Source organism: Condylura cristata, unplaced genomic scaffold (genome assembly GCF_000260355.1).
Source record: "Condylura cristata isolate star-nosed mole 26May11 unplaced genomic scaffold, ConCri1.0 scaffold00010, whole genome shotgun sequence".
Lineage (NCBI taxonomy): Eukaryota > Metazoa > Chordata > Mammalia > Eulipotyphla > Talpidae > Condylura > Condylura cristata.
The window spans coordinates 49,385,158-49,406,853 of record NW_004567111.1 but is presented as its reverse complement, the minus strand read 5'-3'; the positions used below and the strand labels follow the sequence as shown (position 1 = coordinate 49,406,853).

The 21,696-nt window shown below is 41.1% G+C and overlaps 1 protein-coding gene across 1 annotated transcript in view; it reads left to right on the top strand.

Annotated features, from left to right (window-relative positions):
• LHFP (lipoma HMGIC fusion partner) overlaps positions 1–21,696 on the top strand; it is a 230,372-nt gene that overhangs the window by 187,608 nt on the left and 21,068 nt on the right. The window contains exon 3 of the mRNA XM_004680227.2: positions 15,222–15,320. Coding sequence (XP_004680284.1) covers positions 15,222–15,320 — 99 coding nt within the window. The remainder of the gene's footprint in view (positions 1–15,221; positions 15,321–21,696) is intronic.

Here is a 21,696-nt window from a genome sequence, read left to right as displayed (position 1 = left end):
CAGAACAGGCAGATCGACCAAGTACACTGCTGAGGGGAGCAGCGGGTGGGTCAGGAGAGGTCTGCCACGCCATGTGGTCTCCTCTGGGTCAGGCGGGATTTGAACTCATGCGGAAGTGGCTTTAGCTTCTCAGTGCTGTGCTTTAACCCGCTGCGCCACCAGGGAGGGCCTGGGCCCCTTTCTTAAAGCACACCCCCAGCCTTTGTGGCAGGCTGCCTGAAGGAGCGAGTACACATTCTAAAAAGTGCTTGTTTACAAACTTTGTTTGAAAGCAGTTGCATTCCCTTTGTTTGTTGGCTTATTGAAAAGGAAACAAACTCCACATTGGAAGCCCACCCACCCCCTCAGTGTAACTGCACCCTCCTTACCAGCAGCTATTCAGATTGGGTGAAAAGCTTAAGACAGAGGGTTAATTTTCTTTCTCCCTAAGTTGGCGCATCCATATAAATAGTGGCTTACAGTTCACCCTCTAGAATATAATATTCTCTTTTCATAACCATTGGGAAAATAGACACTCATCCTTGAAAGGATTGCAGTGGATTGATTTGTGGTCAGTCCCACCTGCTGGGCAGCATCAGGTCCACCAACAAACCAATTACTCCCAGCAGAAACTCCCAGGGAGGCTTAGGCTGCGTCCTCTCTGAAGAGGGAGCCCTTGGGAATAGTTGCCCAGGCTCCTGGGAAGAATGCAGCCTTGCTTATCAGTCTCTGGGCGGCTGTGATTCCCCTGGCAAGAAGAGAGAGTATATTTTCTAGATAGCTAGATGCTGTTGGAAGAGCAGGCGCTGGGAAAAAATACACAAAACAGCCCAAGGGGGAAAGTCCTAACATTAACTCCATAAAAGGAAGCCTTAAATGGTCTCAGCTGATCCATATTTTTAGAAAATGGTTTTGACTCAGCCTGCCTGACTGTAATACTATTGCCAGAACCAGCAATGAAAGAGGGATAAACATGGCATTGTGATCTTTGTTTTTATGCCTCCTGTGAAGTCCTGGGCAATACAAATCACACTTGACAGCCTTTGATTAGCAGCTGCTCATTTCCACTTGGGAAAGGAGGCACTTCGCCGAGGCTCCCGTCTCACTTCATAAATAAGCTGGAGATTTCAGTGTTGGGGCTGGTGCTTGCAAGGGAAGACGAGCTTAAGCACCTCTGGGAACGCTGTGCTTTGCTGCTCTACCAGAGTCACAGCGGACTGGTGGGGTTTGTGTGGCCAGATGAGGACATCTGCCTCTCACTTGTCGGGTAGCGATGGGTCACTTTGGAACCCTGTGAATATGATGTGTCCTGTGCCAGTCAGATCAGATCCTCTGCTTTGCATTAGTATTGCAGAAAAAGTTTTGGACAGAGACTAGAGCATCTATTTCATGTCAGACTTCTTGACTATTTTTGAAATGCAGCCTAGACTGATTCGTCTAAAACCGAATTCTGTAAGTTTATCTTTTTTTTTTTTGATTGCTGAATAGTTTTCCATTGTGTATATACTGCATCTTTTTTTATCTACTCATCCATTTTTGGCATTTGGGTTGTTTCCAAATCCTCGCTATTGTAAATAGTGCTGCAGTAAACATAGGGGTGCAAGTATCTTTTTGAATAAATATTTTTGTGTCCTTTGGGTAGACAGAGGAAAAGGGATCAAAGCAGGGGAGAGAAGAGCACAAGGACTATGGTGAAGGTTCATGGGTGAATTGGTGGTAGGGATTTTACAGGGTGAATTGGTGGTAGGGATTTTATACAATGGTATAAAAGATATAATATAATAAGATATAATTTAATAAGAAAAAATAAAAGAAAACTGCACACACGCTTATGAGAAACCAGTGGTGTCCCATACACATGTGAAGTCACTCCAAAATTTTGGAAAATGCATTTTTTAAAAGAATGTATTTATGGTCCTCCCTGGTGTTGCAGTGGGTTAAAGCATGGCACTGAGAAGCTAAAGCCACTTCCACATGAGTTCCATTCCCGTCTGCCCCGGAGGTGACCACATGGCGCAGCAGACCTCTCCTGACCCGCCCACTGCTCCCCTCAGCAGTGTACTTTGTCGATCTGCCTGTTCTGCTCCCCACTCTGTCTCTGGTGAAGCCTCTCACCACCCCTGAGCCTCTGGCCTGTACCCCAGTTCTGTATGCACAAATAAATCTTTTTTAAAAAAATGTATTTATTATTTATGCTTACAGAACTAGGGTACAGGCCAGAGGTGTGGTGGGTGAGAGGATTCACTGGAGACTAATGAGTAGCAAAGCAGGCAGATTGACAAGGTACACTGCTGAGGAGAGCAGCGGTTAAGTCAGGAGAGGTCTGCCATGCCACGTGGGACACCTCCCTGGTCAGGGATCAAAATTGTGCTGCAGTGGCTTCGGAGAGCTTCATAATGCAGTGCTTTAACCCTAGAAAAAGCATTTTACACACAAAATAAAAGGCTATCTAGGTAGTAGAATGAAAAATTCCATAATTCACAAATAGAAGTGAGCCCTGTTTCAAGAGCAGGGCTGATTTGTGCTACAGCCCCTGACTCCAGCCGGCTAAGTTTACCTCTCTTGGTCTTGAGGGATCGCTTGTTGGTCAGATTTGAGAAGCACTAGTTTTGATCACCTTTGGGGCCCTATAGCTCTGACATTGGGAACTCAGCTCACAAACTGAATGGTTCCCTTGACCACTAAATAAGGGTTAACATCTTTGGCCCCAAATTATTGACCTTTCTCAAAGGTCACTGGCCTCATCCCAGCTATTGGGCCCTGACTTTCCTCTTCTCCCTTCATTCCTAACTCAGTCTAGTATCATTTTCCTCAAACTTGCCTTCCACTTCCCCAACTCCAGGTGTCCTTTCTTAGCCAGGACACTTGTAAAAAGCCCTACTCAACCCTCAGGGCCATGCCCCCTTTATTACAGTACAGCTGTTACCTGTTACAGTTCATGTCTTTGCTAAACTCTTGCAAGAGCAGGCTTGAAACAGAGTTGTTTCTTTGTCACTTTCATTCCCCTCAGATTTGGAATAAATGGAATTTCTTCAGTGTAATTCTTCCACAGTGAAAAGCGCCATGATTGCTCAGACCTCAAAGCCCATCAATTCAGTTCACATAGTAGAGATCAATTAGTATTGTTTTCTCTATCAAATAGATTATCCTACATATATTTTACACATGTATGTAAAATTCAATATATGTATACACCTGTATGTGTTTGTGTGTGTGGATATATATATATGTACCTGTGTGTGTCAGTGTATATTCATATAGATAGATCTTTCTGTATCTCATGCTTTGGACCCTAGGGATATAACTCATGCTCATTCTTCAAATTTTTAATGAAATTTTATCCAGATAAGTGCATTACCTGACTAAGAGGTTAAGAATTAGAATTTCTGGGCCCGTCCTGGTGGCACAGTGAGTTAAAGCACAGCACTAAGAAGCTGAAGCCACTTCCACATGAATTCGATCCCCGCCTGCCCTGGAGGTGACCACATGGCATGGCAGACCTCTCCTGACCCATCCACTGCTCCTCTCAGCAGTTTACTTCGTCGATCTGCCTGTTCTGTTCCCCACTCTGTCCCTGGTGAATCCTCTCCCCACCCCTGGACATCTGGCCTGTTCCCCAGTTTTGTATGCATAAATAATTTTTTTAAAAAATTAGAACTTCTGATTTGACCTCTACATGTTCTGCTATGTTAGTTGTTGCACTTTAAAAAGTCATTTATTTTAATGTAACAGAATAATCTATTTGAAAAAGATGAGTATTGTTTATGGAGGTATTTTAAATACTCAGAGTACTTTCCTCTTCTAAAATACTTTATAATCATATGTCAGACATTGTATATTCTTAATTTCAAGAAACTTAAGATAGAATAAGTACTTTAAAAACTGAATTAACATGAAAGAAATATTGAATTGGATAGAAAAAAATTCTCAAGTCCTCTCAAAACTTGTTTGGGACAGACCAGTAAATCACAGAAGGAAAAGTAAAACGTTTCAGTTATCCTTGACATTCCAAGAGGGTAAGAAAACAGAAAGGCAAATTACTATAGCTGTCTTGAAAGAAGTTGCTTCCAAATTGTTGTCTGTCAACTATTTAGTTGTCTTTGTTGTTTTTTAGTGGAATGGATGGTATTTTAAAAGGACCTGAGAAAATTAGGCGAGGCTCTGCTGTCCTGTTATCCCTGAAGGTGGATAAAGGATGGAAAAACATCTTTAAACACTTGTCTGTTGGCTACCTTTGCCCTATCAGTGATTTCATGGTATGTTCACATTCCCTAACCTCTCAGTGGCTACAAAGGTACTTTATGAGGATAAGTAGTAAAAGTAATATATATTCTAAGAAAGAAAATCAGTAGGAACCTGCATATATGTTATAAGCTATAGATGCAATTCTATATGACTTGTGTATAAGCATGTGCAAATCCATATGTAGGCTCGTAAGTGTGGGTGTAAAATAGTCTTTACAGTTCTATGATGTGATCTTTATTCCCATTTTACTAATAAGAAAACAAATCCCAGAGAAAGGCAGGAAGGTAACCCAGCATCTCCCAGTCAGAAGGGAATGTGTTCAGACTTCCAAGGCTGTGCTCTGCATTGCTCTGTGACATTCTGGCAGTAAGATGTGTGTGGTGTTTGTTTTCTCCATGGCATCAAAATCAATTGGAAAGAACTAGATCTAGTCTAGCCTCTACTGTGGTAGTTGAGACTAAAATCCAGGAGACTTCAGGATTTAATCATTTGTATTTGTTTGGAGGTTAAAGATATGTAATATATTTTATCAGAATATCTGTAACTTATTTTTTTTAATATTTTATTTATCTATGTCTACAGAAATGGGGTACAGTCAGAGGTGCAGGGGTGGCAAGATGGTCCACCAGAAAAAAAAGTAGGGAGCAGAACAGGAAGATCCACAAAGTACACTGTTGAGGGGAACAGGGGGAAGGACAGGAGAGGTCTGCCGTGCCATGTGGGTCACCTCTGGGGCAGGGATCAAACTCACCCTGAAGTGGCCACAACTTAGCTTTGCAGTGCAGTGCTCCAACCCGCTTCACCACCAGGGAGGGCCCGAATATCTATAGCTTATAGAAAAAGTGGTATACCAACATGAGGGGCTTGTTTTTTATCTTGACCTAGGATATTCACTTGATATTTGCATTACATCTTTAAAATCATTTTTAAAAAAGATTTATTTATTTATGCGTAGAGATCTGGGATACAGGCCAGAGGTGCGAGGGCGGTGAGAGGATTCACCAGAGACAAAGTGGAGAGCAGAAAGGCTGATCTACGAAGTATACTGCTGAGAGGAGCAGTGGGCGGGTCAGGAGAGGTCTGTGGTGCCATGTAGATCACCTTTGGTGCAGGGATGGAACTCATGCTGAAGTGGCTTCAGCTTCTTAGTGCTTTGCTTTAACCTGCTGTGCCAGCAGGGAGGGCCATAAAATCATTTTTTAAACATGTTTCCCTTTCCATTAGGCAACATTGTAATCACACATATGTATACATAAATATGGTAGCCTGTTTCCATTTAATAAGTGAGTATTGAATATCAGTTTCGGTCAGTGTTCATAGTCCTATCTTGCTTTCATTGTTTTCTAACATTTCCACTGTGTGATTACTCAGTGATTTATCTTTTTGGTTTTTTTTTTAAGATTTATTTATTTATGCTTACAGAACTTGGGTACAGGCCAGAGGTGTGGTGGGTGAGAGGACTCACCAGAGACATATGGGAAGCAGAACAGGCAGGTTGACAAGGTACATGGCTGAGGGGAGCAGCTGGTGGGTCAGGGGAGTTCTGCTGTACCATGTGGGTCACCTCCTGAGCCAGGGTTCTAACTCGTGCTGCAGTGGCTTTGTAGAGCTACTTAATGCAGTGCTTTAACCTGTTGCACCACCAGGGAGAGCTCGATTTATCTTTTTTAATGATGGATTGAAATCCCACTTCAGTGTGACATGTGTCAGATGACATACACAGGGCACAACAGCTTTCCAGCCCATGTCTGCCTGTACTACATTGAGTTCATCACTAAAAGCCCTGTTCTGTCTCCCACATACGATTAACCAATTTTATCCAAATGACCTCTCTCCTTTCTCCTTCTCTGCTCACCACTGTGCTGGTCTTATCATCTCAGTTTCTCTTTGTTTTATTCAGCTGTTCCTCTGCTTTGTTTTCTTAGTATCCCGTATGAGTGAAATCACATTGTATTTAACATGCTTCCCATTGTCCAAAGTGTCTAGACTTTAAGGGGCTCACCGTGGAAGGTCGCAGCTGCACAGGGCACAGAGTCCATTTGTAGAAAGTCTTTTTCTCTTTCATCACATGTAGATTGCGCTGCTTTCTGGAAGTATGCCTAGCATCTTAGTGCGAGGGCGGGATCCCTGATTGAAGCATTCAAGGACCTTAGAAATAAATAGAAAGATAAATCATGTCTTACCCTGACACCTTTTTTTCTGTTGTTATTCAAGGAGAAATGAGTGAGGAAGGTTTGGAAGCATGGAATCTGTCTATTCTCGGGCACTTGATGTATTGGTTATGTGTACTAGTGGGAAGAAAAGCTTTTCTCTGCCTCCTAAATATTATGTTAGAAGTGAAACAGGTTTCTAGGCTGGAACTTATATCAGAAAGCAGCCGAAACAAAAGCCTTGGGGAATCCAGGACTTCTTTAGTTGTGTCATGTACCTGAATTCTCCATGTCTGGGGTGGTTTTGTGATAATGGATGTCAGAAATAGGGAGGGAAATATTTTCCTCACCTCCAGGGAAGGGGTCTGTGGGGCTCCCCACGGCCCTTACCTCTGGTTACAGGCAACAGTAGAGTCAGTCCCTGGGGAATGGTGACTTGAAATCTCTCTTGATCTTCTGCCTTCTTCCACCTCCTCCTTGTATGTATGGGATGCAGTGTGTACATGTGGACCAAGAACAGGAGCCCAGAGCTGGGATTGCAAGCATTTAGGGATTTGGAGTACCAGCATAGGGCTTAGTTGGATCTGAATATAAGTCCTGGGTCTACCACTTTGTTGCTCCAGGATCATGAATCTGCTTCTCTAAGCTTAAATTTTCTCCCTCTGCTAAGTGATTGCAACTATAGCTTTTACATGCTCTGATATATAACTCATATAATTATCCTGAGGCTCTTGTAAACACCAAGAAATAATATTCCTGCTATTTGATAGTTAATCAATAATATGATGATTTGGATAGAAGTAAAGTTTCTTGCTTTCTAGGAGTTGTATGACTTCTAAGTATAGTAAAGGTGATAGGGCCCAGAGAATGGAACAGAGTGCACCCAGTAGAAGCTCACAGGAGGGCGTCAAGCCACTCACTACTGCTGGAGTGGCCAGAACAGCCTGTGTATTGAAATTTCTAGACCTTAGCACCTAGTATTTTCATGAAAGTGTATGAACTTAAGTAAAGGAGTGAGAGTATCTCAGTCAGAAAGGAAATTGAATCGCAGAAATGAAAATGTTCAAGACATATTCAAAGATACAGCAGTTCCTAGTTGGAAATGTCTTTGGGCAGGAAAGAGGCCCTGAGTCACTGCACAGGACCACTCAGACTTGGCTCTAGTTGTATGGAGGTAGGCTCACCGTTGACCCATTTTTTTCAATGAATCAAGACACAATGGATTTGGATCAAAGGGAAAATAACCTATGGGATAAATGAAGTCATTAGATATGCTCACCCCTCCTGCCATTAGTCTCCATGACCAGCACCTGCAGTCTTGCTCTCTTCCCATTATTTGCACACCTGGGCCCAAAGTGCATGGGTGTACACATGTGCAGGTACACACACGTGTATAGAAGGGATGCATAACACAGCATCACTCTAACAGCAGCTAGAAAACAGTGAGACTATGATACTGCAAAATGAGACAACCCAAGACTACCCAAGTCTACCCCAGGGAGAAGGCCAGGTAGACTGTGCGCAGAGCTTCGTGGGGGTGGAGGGAGGCTGGGGAATGTAGTCAGACTATTTCCTGGGCCTCCTAGCTCCCTCCCATCCTGCTGCTTGCCTCCTTGCATGCCAGCCTTCCTGCCTGCTCTGCCTGTTGTACCTGATGCCCTGTATCCAACATTAAAGGCTTGTAAAATTCCACCAAAGGTCCAGACTCTCTTTATCCATCGGCCTGAATCCACGATAAACCTGCCATGTACGTACATACAGTAGATAACCCTACTTAGTAAAGCATGATGTTGGTCAGATCCAAATGCCCATGGATGAACTCATGTTGTGGGTGATGAGTGTGTGACCCTGGAATATGCATCACTACAAGTTTTATGTGATGGTGACAAGAGAGCTCCAGACTGGGGTCAGGGAATTGTGGCTTGGTCTGGGCTTTGTATACTTGGACAGGCCTCTTGAATCTTCTGTGCCTCAGTTTCCAGGAAACATGTTGAAAGAGGTGTGTTTTTGAAGAGCCCAACCAAGCCTCGGCTTATAGGTACTTGAGTAGTTTCCTCCTTATTGTGCTTTCAGAATCTGGCAAGTTAGAATACTCTTGTTCTTTTCCTACCACTGGATTCTTTCCATTGCCACCTTCTGTAAAGGCACTGTTATCTAGGGGTGAAAATGGATGAATATAATGTACATAAATTAGCATATGGAGACTTAGAGATGGAAACCTGCCAAACTTTTCCAAAGAAAAGCCCAGATAACAGTTCACAAGACTGAGCAGATTTCATGAGAAAAGTAAAGAAAACAATTTCCCTTGGTATTTTCCACAGAAAGGAAGATAAAGGAACTGGAGGATAGATAAAAGTATCCAAAACAACATAAAAGATGGATTGATGGGAAATGCTGGTCTGACCACTGAAAGGGTGATAGCTGGAAAAAGTCACATTATACTAAAAAAAAAACCTGTGGAAAAAGAATGGAGTCATGGTTCTGGGGGGTGAGGGGGGCAGTGAGATCCCATTTAAAAAAATGTTCAAGAGTAGCCTGGAAAAAAACAAGGCTTTATGAGTTTTACAGGGGGACTCTATTCTCACCACCTGTGGAGAGTAATTGGCATTGACTGAGTAGAGGTTTGTTTCGCCTTCTTGGCAGGAACCTGATTGTTATGTTAATATTCCTCTGGCTAAGTGTTAAGTCGGGCTTTTGAATAGAGTTTTGCAGAAGGGAAAATTCCCAGCACCAGGTCTGTATTCTGATCACTGAGTTCTTTACAGACTTCAGACTTCACACTTAGATTCTGAGAAATAATTAGTATCATAGCAAATATTTCCAGCATTGTGTGAAAACGAATAAAACTTTCACTAGGGACCCTATCTAGTGGGTTATGGTAGGCAGAACAGATCCAGGTTGAGGTCTAGGCTCCAGAGCCCGTCTGGGCCTGAAGGCAGACATCTTTGCTAAGGCAGTTTCACTGCATGGTTCCCTTAACACTTTTCAGTGTTGGCCATCCTTCTTTTTTAGCATTGGCTTCTACTTAGCAGTCTTTCTATTCACCTGGCTCTTAAAATATTTTAATGATCCTTGAGCAAGGTGAGGCCAAAATCCCAGGGTCCTAAAACTGAAATGACCTACCAGTCAATGAATTGTTCACATTTAGCAAGTATTAGGCATTTGTTAGACTATTTATTTTTCATTTTTCAAAGGTCATACTTCTCTAATTTCTTAATATCTCCTGCAAAATGACCTTCCTGATGGTCTATTGCCTCCTGATAGCTGATTTCAGTGAGGTGTTGGGTAGAAATTTAAGATTGAACTAATTTACACTAATTTGTGATTTACTCGTGACCCCTTAAAAGTTGCAAAGTCTTTAGGAGTGCAAAAATAGATTGCTTCTTAATTGCAAATGAGCCTGTAGTTGCAAATGATCTCACATTTCTTCCAACCACCCTCCTCCTCTGTTATTTTCCCCTGGTTTCCTTGCTTTGCAGTCTTTCCTCACTTCCACACCTATAATGCACAGATTTTCAAAAATTGTGTGAGAATGTGATTTTTTTTCATGTTGTCTTTTATGGACAGTGACACAGAAGTTGATTAAAATAGCTTATAGTTAAGCCCATGTGGTAACTATAAGGTTTATAAATCTAATAAAGAAAATTCATGTACATTATATAAATTTTTGAGCCAGAGAGTCTAATTAGCTATTTATTCCCCAGGAGCAAATTGCACCGCTAGAGCTACTAAAGCCTATTAGGTCACTAACATATCATTTGGGAACCACTTCAGATGTCATAGTAGTCTCTGAACCCCATTTCAGCATATCATGGAATACCACAGTGATGTCTAATTCAGGGAATTTCAAATACTGCCTCCATCAAAGCTTCATTTCCACACTATGGCTTGAGTATACCATTCCTAAAACTGAGCAAAGACAGGTTTCTTTTTTTGAAAAGATGTCCTCACTAACTTTACAATGGTGTCTAACTTTACAGTGTAGCATCTCAATATGTTCAGAATGCATTTCCATAAATGAGGGAAGAGCATCATAATGCAGTGAACAGGTGCCATTTTCTGCACCCCCACTTATGTGCACTTACCTTAGATTATGAATCTCAGTATGTCATGAAGCCCACTTCCTGAATGGGGGGCAGCAAGGTGTATATATAAACTGATGGGGGTGGGGCAAGTGTGAGGAGTGACTTGGAGGAGACACATGATGGGGAGACACATAGGGATACTTGGAAGAGGAATTTGGAATAAAGATGTTGGTGAGAGACATGGTTCTCATGGTTCTCTCCTGGTTCTTGGCAGAGACAATGACAGCTGTTATCTCGATGGGATGTATTTCCAATTTTGAGTCTCTTCATCTGCCCCTGGGTTCAGCCTAACCCCTTTTTGTGGTTCTTTGACAAAAGCTGTCCTAGATTGGTGGCTTCACTGGCAATGCTTCAGTCTGAGCCTATTTGGCTGAACATTTGCTCACAAGGGGATAGGTAATTTCAGGAGTTGTATTAGCAAGCTGTTCATTTAAAGTATTTTCTTCTCTCTCTCTCTCTCTGCATACCAATTCTGTTAAGAAACTTTTCACACTAAGATTCAGCTACATTTGCCTTTGTGAAGATCACTAAATTCCTTTTAGAGTCTGCACCGTTTAACAGTTTGGGGTTCCTAGGTACCCCTTGGCTGCATACTAATAAATCCAGACCCTCAAAGTGCTAGTTCACTCCAGTAGAAGCCCTGAGGGCAGATTAGTTAACATTTAATATATATTCTTCATAAATCCATACTCAGGGAACAGTTAATTAGCATAAATTTTCTAACCAGAGATCATACCACCGAGGTGGTTAATACAGAGTCTTCCAATATACCTATCTATACTTGCCCCCAAGGTTTAATAAATAACGTAAGTTGTACTAGAGATCACTTAGAATTGAGAAAATGGATGATAGCCAAGTAATAGGGTAGGATAGAAATTCTTTTTCTCACTCTACTGCCTTTGTGCCATTTGGGCATGCTCAGTACAAGGAAAAACTGTGGACGTTTCAAGTAGGATGAGATAGAGCCCAGGGATTTAAAGTTTCATCTGATTAAAAAAAAATTGTATTTATCCATACAGAACTGAGGTACAAGCCAGAGATGCGGAGGGTGAGAGTCTTCACCAAAGACAGAGTGGGGAGCAGAACAGGCCGACTGATGAAGTACACTGCTGAGGGGAGCAGTGGGCGGGTCAGGAGAGGTCTGCTGCGCCATGTGGGTCACTTCCCTGGTAAGGAGCAAACTTGCACTGAAGTGGCTGTGGCTAGCTTGCAGTGCTGTGTCCCAACCCGTTGCACTACCAGAGAGGGCCCTCATTTTTTTTTAAATAAATATACTTATTTTGTTAAATCATTCTTCATTTTGTGCATTTTTTTTTTAATTTCATTTTTAACCCCGGCGGACTTCCCACAACCAATTTGCTCCTATGCCATCACCGTAGTTAAAGTTTCATCATTCAATGGATGGAATTAAAGTTTCATCTATGAGAAAGTCTGAGGAAGAAGTGAGGTCAGAAAGGCAGGAAGCACAGGGACTGAAAGACGCTACAGCTGGCCAGCTGTCTGAGTGGGTGTTGCTCAGGGAGCCGCTGGGAGGCCCCTTCCCAAGCCTCCTGTCTGCTGTGTACAGAAAGGCATGCCTTTTGGGCCGATTTATTACACTCTCTCAACTTCTCAGTCCCACAGGAGGGCTTCGCATTGGGCTTCACATTGATGGAATGTGAACCAGAACCCCTATAAGCAGGAGAGTTATCAGCATGGAGTTTCGTGGTCTCACTTAAGAAAAAAGATGCAGAGAGGATTTTGATGGTTAACAAGCAGAATCAAGTATTGGGTGTAAGAATCTGACCAGCCTCACATCCTTCTGAAGTCGCATCTGAGGTCTGACCCAAACCTCTCCAGAAGCATTTTGTTGCTCAGAAAATGGCCTACATTTGCACTGTTTAGCATGGTAGCCACTAGTTCCATGTAGCTCACAGGCACTGGGATGTAGCTCGTGCAAACTGAGGGTGTGATGTTTAGTTTGATTCAACTTTAACTAACTTAAATAGTTATAAGTTAGTGAATGGCTACTGCATTGGGAAGTGTGGGTCTAGAACCCTCTTTGGCCCTGTGCTATCTCTCCTGTTCCATTAAATGGGAGATACTGTTGCCTTTCTGACCTGAGTACCCTGATCTGCCATCTGCATATCTGTGGCATTTATGGTGTTGAAGGCTCTGGTTAGAATGATGATGTGATGGAGATGGGGTGGGAAAGTGGGGGTCTCTGAGTTAGAGAATTGGTGGCTTTTGTGCCTAATACACATTTCTTATGTATTTGGGTGAGTGGGTCCGAGACCTACTTTTCCCCTTAACATCTAGTAGTAGAAGTGAAGCCACCAATATTTACCAACAGAACCTAATAATTGTGACAGCCAATTAGCCTGATTAGTTTATAGCAGACACTTTTCTCCCAGAAATGTTTCTCAAACCTTCGGGATCTGCAGTATCTTTGCTGCTAGCAAACATTAGCAGATGACAAAACAAACAAAGACTACATTAATATTAATAGAAAAATCCAGATAAGCAAGTTGGTCTCCACTGAACAACTTTCTTCACTGTGAGCATATGCTCACAGAGTGTTTATTAAATAAACTAATAATTCATGCACACAATGCAAATTTCCTGTGTATAAAGTGTTTATAGGGAGAAGAGAATGGTGAGGAAAGTGTTTATTATTTACATGGTTAAAGTAACCTTTCAGAGTGTTGTAAAAGCATCCCAGTATCTTACAAATGATCCCCAATAGCCAAGTGTTCTATAACTCAGAGAAGCACAGAACTTCTTGCCCTCTGTATATACATAAAAGCATTAAAAGATCCTCTCTGTGTGTCTCTCAACGTGTTGGCATAATACTGGATCAAAGTAGATGCTGTCATGAACACATGACCCAATTTTTCATACTGAACACATTAGCAAATGAGACTGTTTATCATTTGTTTGCCTATCAGGTAAAGAAAAAATTAATGATTTAAATGCTCCTATTTTTCTTTTCGTTTAATACCTGAGCATTTTTTGTCTAACTACCTTTTTGCATTTGTCATGCTTAAGTATTGCTCACAAGATCTCAAAAAGTAGTGCTGCTTATTATTTTAAGAATTGAGTATCATAGAAATGATACCACATTATTTATTAAGCAGTCAGTGAATTCATTTTATGCCCACTTTGGCATCCTCTTTAATTATCTCTTTACTTGATATGGATATGGATAAACTAGTTTGGAGTTAGTTGTCTTCAGAATGCTATAAATTGTATCCCAAAGGTAAAAGCCTAAGGAAATGTGGCCCCTAGAGCATTTGCTTAGTCAGCAGAACCTAGTATTACTGCTTTATGAATTATTCTTCAGCTTCAACACAATTCATATTTATACAGCTGCAGACAGAACATCCTCAATTAGTGATTGGCAGTTTCAAAGATTCTTTGTAGGCATTCCCCCATCACAACCCCTTTGCATTGGATGGTCATTTATGTTACCCAAGGTGTAGGTCGAAGGGAGGAGCTCTAGAATGGGAAACCAGGAGTGTTCTTTGGTGGGGGGGGAGGGGGGAGGGATTGTCTCCCAGCATGGAAGCTGAGAGAGAGTTGGAAACCAGCTATTCCTTAGATGCCTGAGAGGAAGAAATTACTTGTATGGTTACTAGTGCTTAAATCAACCACAGGAGAAAGGGAAACTGCACCAGAGGAGAGAAAGGGTTTTAGTCCAGAGATGTTAATGGTCTCTTCTAGATGCTTTTGGAGTCCTGTCATTCGACTGCTATATTATCATATTAATTGATCTTCTCATTTAGCACCCTACAACAACCCATATTCCCTCAGACAGGATTGATGTTCTCAGCATTCCTGACGTGGGGTTGTCCCTCTGCCTCAGCACACGTGCAGGACTAGCAGGTGATGATAATGGTTTTCACTGATAGACATGACAAGATGTTGCTTTCAGATTAGCCCACTGACAGATTCAAATGGTGAGTGCTTAAGTCTTGTTCAGCTTCTTTGAAACCATGTTAGGCTTTGATGCAAAACCAAAGTCTTGCTTCGGAAAGCTGTCAGCTCAGAGTGTGCTGCTCTGATAACTTCATTTATATTAAAATAAATCTGCCACTTTCTTCAGTTTAAATCACCAAACCTTTTTGTCTTAGCTGCAAGGAGGACTTAGATTACAATAAGTGTCTGTCTTCTAAAGTATTTCTGATATGAATGGATTCTGTGCGATTCGCAACTTCTCATCAGAGCCAAGCAGTTAATACAGATCACAGGTTCAAATCCATGTGCCCGAGTTCCTCATGAAAGTCTTTATATTCTTTCTGCCCCTGATAAAACTTGATGATGCTGAGACATTCTATTTTGATTCTCAAATTAAAAAGAAAAACCTAGTGAATGATGAAGCATAATCTGTCAGTCACTTGGCTTTCTCCTGAATTATGTATTTATGTTCAAGGATTGATGGTAGAATTGGTTGACTTTTTACAAGCGTGATTAAAAGAGTATGTGGTTTGTGTCCTAAACAGGATTTGCAAAGCTTTTAGTGTGTTTGAAGACAAATTTGGATCCAAACTGAACTGTCAAATTGTTTTTTGTTTTGGTTTTTTTTCTCTTGTGCAGACTTGAATATGTTCTGAGAATCGAACTGAACTTAGACTGCTTAATGGAACATTGGTCATTGCTTTCCAAAAGTCAGACACCATGCTCTTTTGTTATGTGGCTAATATTGACCCCCCGCCCCCAATCTACCTTTATCTGGGAATGCAGAAGGACTCTGGTAAAGCCCTTTGGTCTTCTCTCTTTACAGGTTTGTTGATTGGCGCTGGCTGTGCCCTCTACCCATTGGGCTGGGATAGTGAGGAGGTTCGGCAGACCTGTGGCTATATTTCTGACCAGTTTGACTTGGGTGAGTTCTTTTACTAAATGCCACTCCTTCTAGAAAAGAACCTTATCTGATCATTCATAGAAACAGAGGTGGAAAAGGTTGGGGAAGAAAAACACATCTCTGTCCTGCAGCCATCGGTCATATATAACAACACACATACATTCATTTACCCATTTATTTCGTGAAGAGTTATTGACAATCTGATATTTACTGGCACCATGGTAGGTAGTGTAGAGCAAAGATACAAAATGGACCCTGTCCTGAAGAGTTTGATTTATTATTCATTTAAAATCATATGTTGACTGCTTGTTGCATATGCTAAAAATAACTGTGGAATTCAGTATATCTGAGAAGATCAAGCAAACAAAACATTCACGGAAATGGCAGTAAAGGCTAAGAAATCGAGAGCAGTTTCCCTCCAAAGGCAAAAGTCAACTTTGTAAGAGGAATGAGAGGCAAGTAGGGTCTTGAACAAAGTGATATGGGTAGGTTATCTGACAGTACCCTCGCTGGGAATACAGAATAGCAAGGGGATAAGGGAAGATGAGAAGCCCTCTTGGGGGACCATACAGATTTGAGAAGCAAACAAGATGCCTTTGAATAGCTGGATGAAGGACTTCTCTTGACTTTGTTTTTCTGTAAACTTGTCAGAAACTTCACATATTTTCTACTTGTGACCTCGGTGTATTCTCCTTAACAATCTATAAAAAATTTGCATAATGCTGCACGGTTTGCAGTAATACTTTGTAGACATTGAGGAATAATTTCTCTTAGTTGACAAACCAACATTTACTTAACTACATATTTCTTTCTAGTTGGATTTTTAGTCTGTTCCAATTTCTGTTAAGATATATTGTAACGAGTAGTTTAATGAATATACATCTTTACTTAATTATTTTCTTAGGATGTTTTTCTGGAATTGATGTTATTACATCTGAGACAATGAGCTCGTAAAGTACTGATTGTCGAATGAAAGCAAATTTATCTTCCCTCAATACATCAATGAGCAGCTTTGGACAATTAGTGTGTAGTGAATTACTAAAATATCCACTTTTCACATTAAATATTTCACTCTAAGAAGAAAAAATTTCAAGATGTTGTTGTCCCAGTGGTAATATCGTTGTGTCCCAAATCATGTTTTAAATGTTTATGCTTGAGTGTCTGTGAAGAAAAAAAATGTCAGATACTGAGGAAAACTAAGCAGATTCAATATAATACCAAGGGTCTGTGAATTTGAAAAAGAGGCAATTTTTGTCTTGGCTTGTGGAAGACAAGCACTTTGTTTCACTCAGATTAACACTAGCCTTTTGGGTAGAGAAAACCTCTGAACAACACCTACTTTGCATGAATAGAAAACAGGAGATTTCACTTTGCCCTTTCTTCCTCCTGGTGACAGTCTCTCTGAAGCCTATCCTCAGGGAAGATCCTGAGCGTACAGTCAGCACATTTTCCTGTTTTTTTGTTCTGTTGTTGTTGTTGACAGGCACTGTGTCGGGGGAGATGTTTCATTACAGCCTTTGGCATTTTTCATTCTCTGTTGTTTTGAGGCCGTCTTGGCTGTTTCGCACAGACTGTTTCACACAGGCCTCAACTTGATTATAGACCAGTGTTCTTACTGAGCTCTTGCTGTGGTGTGTTGCTATATTAATTAGCAAGTTATAATGAATCTCAAATCTTATTATTTGTGATTTTCATTACTGTACCTCAATGTTTTTATATCTTCTGAGCAGTATGGACCAAAATTTAATGTCAGCTGAATCTTAGGAGAGAACACTTGTCTCTTTCACAGTGGTACTAATTTATGTCTATAAGCAGAAAAGTCTTTTTTGATGCTTGCCATTCTTTAAAAAGAATGTCTCTTAGATTGAATGAAAAAAGGGAGAAAAATGAAAACTGGCGTTTTATACAGATTAAATGAGGTCTAGTCCTCTGAATGAGCACTTGGGGTTCCTAGAGTTCTGTTTCTCCAAGTTACTGTTATTTCTGTAAACTCCGGTCTTTTGTATTTATTTATTTATTAATTCATATGGAACTGGGGTACAAGCCAGAGGTGCATGGGCTGTGAGAGGATTCACCAGAGACAGAGTGGGGAGCAGAACAGGCTGACTCACGAAGTACACTGCTGAGGGGAGTAGTGGGCAGGTCAGGCGAGGTCTGTTGCACCTTGTGAATCATCTCCAGGGCCGGGGATCAAACTCATGCTCAAGTGGCTGTGATCGGCTTGCAGTGCTGTATCCTAACCCTTTGCACTGCCAGGGAGGCCCAGACTCTGGTCTTTACTTTAGAAAGAAGATTGAAAGAGAAACTGGGGCAGAGAGATTGTCAGGCCTATTCCACCCACTTCCTGTGTTTTCTGTCTTAACATTCTTACAGTTCCCTCTGAACACTATAGCTGAACTTCAGGGAATGAGTGACGTCCAGAGCAAACTTGGCAGAAAACCTCAGATTAGATTTGGGAGCCATATCATACTCCTGAGGGGAAGCATTCTCAGCAAGGCTAGCTCTGGGGCCTATTTTTAGTGGCATCTACTGTGCCTCTGCCTCTTCTGGAATTCCAGTGTATTTCTGCCTCCTCTCTGAGGAGATAGTATGTGGGCTTCCTCCCATGTATCAGAGAATGTTATGAAAACTCAGATCCTCCTTATTGTAGAAAATGGGTTCCTTTCTTTCCATGTCATTAATGAAATATTGTTTCACCCTTTATAGCACATCCTGAAAGAAATAATTGCTCTTGTTCCCAAATGGAAGATTATTTAAGGAGTATATTCCTTCAGTTATACAGTCAGCAAATGTTGAGGTGCTTGCAATGGGCCAGGCCTGATGCTAGAGGCTGTGGTCATGGCTTCAGCAATGAGTTTGGTTAAACAGACACTCTTCACTGCCCTCAGAGAACCTAAAGCCTAGCAGGAGTGTGTTCTTACATAAAGGACTATGGTGATGGTGCACGGGTAAATTGGTGATGGGAATTTTGCAGGAAACTACACCTCAAAGGAGAACGCATACACTGCAAAGAGTGAAAGAATGATGTTCTCACACACACACACATACACATATATATTTCATATATGTGTGTCTATGTATATTTCATATATAGGTATATTTCATTTATATGTATATTTCATGTATGTGTGCATATGTGTGTGTATATATGTGTGTATATGTGTATACACACACACACATATAAAATAACATTAAAAAAAACTAGCAGGAGAAGCAGATGTTCAAGAACGTAATGCCCTTGGGAAGATATTCAAAAGGGAAAGTGCTGGGCACTGAGGAGTGGCATTGTGAGTGCCCTCCACCCCTGCCTAGCCCTGAGTCTATGCCAGAGTTTGACAAACATTCTATAAAGAGCTAGATAGTAACTATTTTTAGCTTTACAAGCCTTGCAGTCTCTGCTGCAGCTACTCAGCTCAGCAGTCATCGCGTGAGAGACAATTCATGTCAGAATGGTTGTGACTATCCCAATAGGATCTTTTTTTCTTTTCTTTTTGTACTTTTTATAAAAACAGCTCGTGGCTCTGTAGTTGGAGGATCCGTGATCTCTACCAAATTATATGCCTGACATGCCAGAAATGTGTTCATATCAAATGTCAGTTGTTTTATATCTTTTCACCCTTGGATACTGGTCAGGACTGGGGCCACGCAGCACTCTGTACTGAGCAGCCCCATCCAGCCAATACACTGTGTAAATATTACAATTTTCTTCTTGCATGTTGTTCTCACATAAGGTATCCGTGCTGTGACTTAACCTTGGCCATCCCACCTCCTAACACTAGCATGGCATGAAAAGTCTTAAGGGTATTTGGGCCAGTGGGTCTAAAGATGTTATCAGAGGCTTCTGAGGAAGATGAGAGACAAGCCCAAGAGAGACCCCAGAGTCATGTTCTCCCTCCATTCCAGGTGGAATGGCTGGAGGGAGCAGCCATTGGGGTGGTGTGGGCAGAGCAAACAGCCTTCCCTAGAATGAGCCTTCCGAGGAATTTCCAGCCTTGCTGACACACAGAGATTTATTTCCTCACTGGGATTAGCTGAGGCATGTTTTCTCTTCCTTGCAGCTGATAGCAGCCTGGATGGTGTTTTATTTAGTTGTGTATAACAATTTAAGAAGACCTCATAGAGGGTTTCTAAGGAAATATTTTTAGCTGCACCTTGAAGGCTTTAAGAGATTTAGGTAGAGCGATTGCATGTGGTGTGTTTTGGGATGGCTTGGTGGGATAGGTTTCAGGGAGGGCAGGAAAGGAAACCAGGAAGAAGCCAAAGCAGACATACTGGAGAAGGTAAGTATTTGGGGGTGGGGGGTATAGTAAGGGGCAAGTTTTTCCAGAGAAAGATCATGTAAACTGAGTTCACAAAATGTAAGTAGTAGTTAGGCAAGGAAGAGCTTCATTAAAAGCTTGCATTGTGGTTGTAATGTAATGTAGTGTAGTGTGAGTCTCATAGAAGCTTCTTTTATAAATGCCCTCTTTCCTTAGAAAGATTTAGGGAAAACCTTTTTACAAGCCTTATAAACAATTTTATAAGACTTATTCATTATTTTTCAAGCAGTTTAATTTTATTAAGTGCAGAGCTTTGAAGCAGTTTTGCAAAAGGAGATCAAAGATTGTTACTCCGCTTACCTTTAGATCACACTTATTTATGAAGAAGCAAAGAGCAGATATGAATTCTCACTTTTAAAGCAGGAGTCTAAACAAGCTGCCTAATGAGTTTCTAAATCCCCTAGCCAAAATTGCATAGGTTGCATGATGGTGGCTTTTACCCTTTAGCATGAGAATTAGAGAGACTTGTTGAGAATATTGAAATTTTAATTTCTATGCCCCAGAAATTATGATTCTCTCATGTGTGCTTTAAACAAGTCCCCCAGGTGTTTCTGGGGCAGGCAATCAGCATCCAAACTTTGAAAAAGAACCGCCCTAGTTATCAAGAAAAGTAATTTATTTTATTTTTTTAGAGTTGAGTTTAACAATGATTCATTTTGTTTTATATGAATTATGCTTTCTTTGCTTTAAATGACAAATACCTGAATTATACTGGTTTAATTAAATAAAGAAGATTCAGAGAAGATATTTCAGAGTTTTTATTGCAAAAGGCCAAAGCTAGCATAAGTCTCAGACCTGACTCCCCTGGAGGTGGAAGGTGTTGTCCAGGGTCAGGGTTTGCCTCGAACTCCCAACCCTGCATAGTTTCTTCCCAAACCTGGGCCCTGCCTGCCATGACAAAGTTGGCTTCGTCTTGAGGTGAGCTCTCCTCATGCGCATGAGATGACTGCATGTGACAGTTGTGGCTCTAAGCATCTTTGTTTATGACCAACAGAAAAAGTGAGCTCCGGCCAGTAATGGACTAGAAGTTTCTCCCCTTAGTCTCGAGAGCCTGCTTTATCGTGTGACCACTCTTGAATGAATAGCTGCTACCTTGGAAATTTCTTGTGTTCACTGGCTTCTTATGGGTTAACTTGGATGTGTCAAAGCTTCATTGAGTGAGTAGTAGTGGCATTTATAAGTAGGAGATGATGCTAAGAGAAGAAAAGGCATCTTGGTCTGTCTTTTGTGCAAATTTGGTGTCCTACACTCCTTGATTCTGAAATCTGTGATTAACAATAGTGATTTAATGTATTATTATTTTTTAAAAAACTAACCAGTCAAATGATACAAAAAATAATGCATGTACAGGATCTTCATGTAACAAGAGTCCAGTAGGTGTTGCTATTACAACTCATGCTGTATGTTCAGGACCATTTTTAAGTGAGTATCTGCTGATTGATCTTTATATTTCCTTTTACATTCCATAACAGCAAGTTTAGATTTACACATTAAGCATAAGGCCTTTATAATCAGGTTGTCCAATTGATTTAATTCATGGCTCAGAAATGTTTTCATCCACCAAAGACTTTTCTAATTATATCCTTATGATCAAAAGTAGTGTTTCAATTAATTTGTCTTGCTAATTTACCAAGTAAATTTGAGTAATTATTGCTTTCATTTCGCTATTTAATTTGATTAAGAAGCCATCATGTTTCCTGTTCTTGAAATTATGCTCTTGGCTTCTCAAGAACAGTGTCATAAACTGTGAAACTCAGAGCAGCTCAGTGTTGGGAAAGAGGAGAGTCTATTTCTTCTTTATCTCAATCCAGTGAAGTCTCTTTCACTCTAATGGAAAAATCACCATCCCACATCTCTCTGGTTATGTCTACTTTAGCTCTTTGGCTCCTGACTCATGTTTTCTCTCCTTTCACATCGAATAGTACATGAGCAAACATGATTTGCAAGTTATGGAAAGGCCAGTGGACAAAAATGGGAACAAAACAAAGCATTTCAGCATTTCTTTTTGAGCTTTCTGCAGCTTGGTAATTAGTGGGTGCTTCTTTAGCTGAGTGACCTTATGTTCCTGATGGTCACAC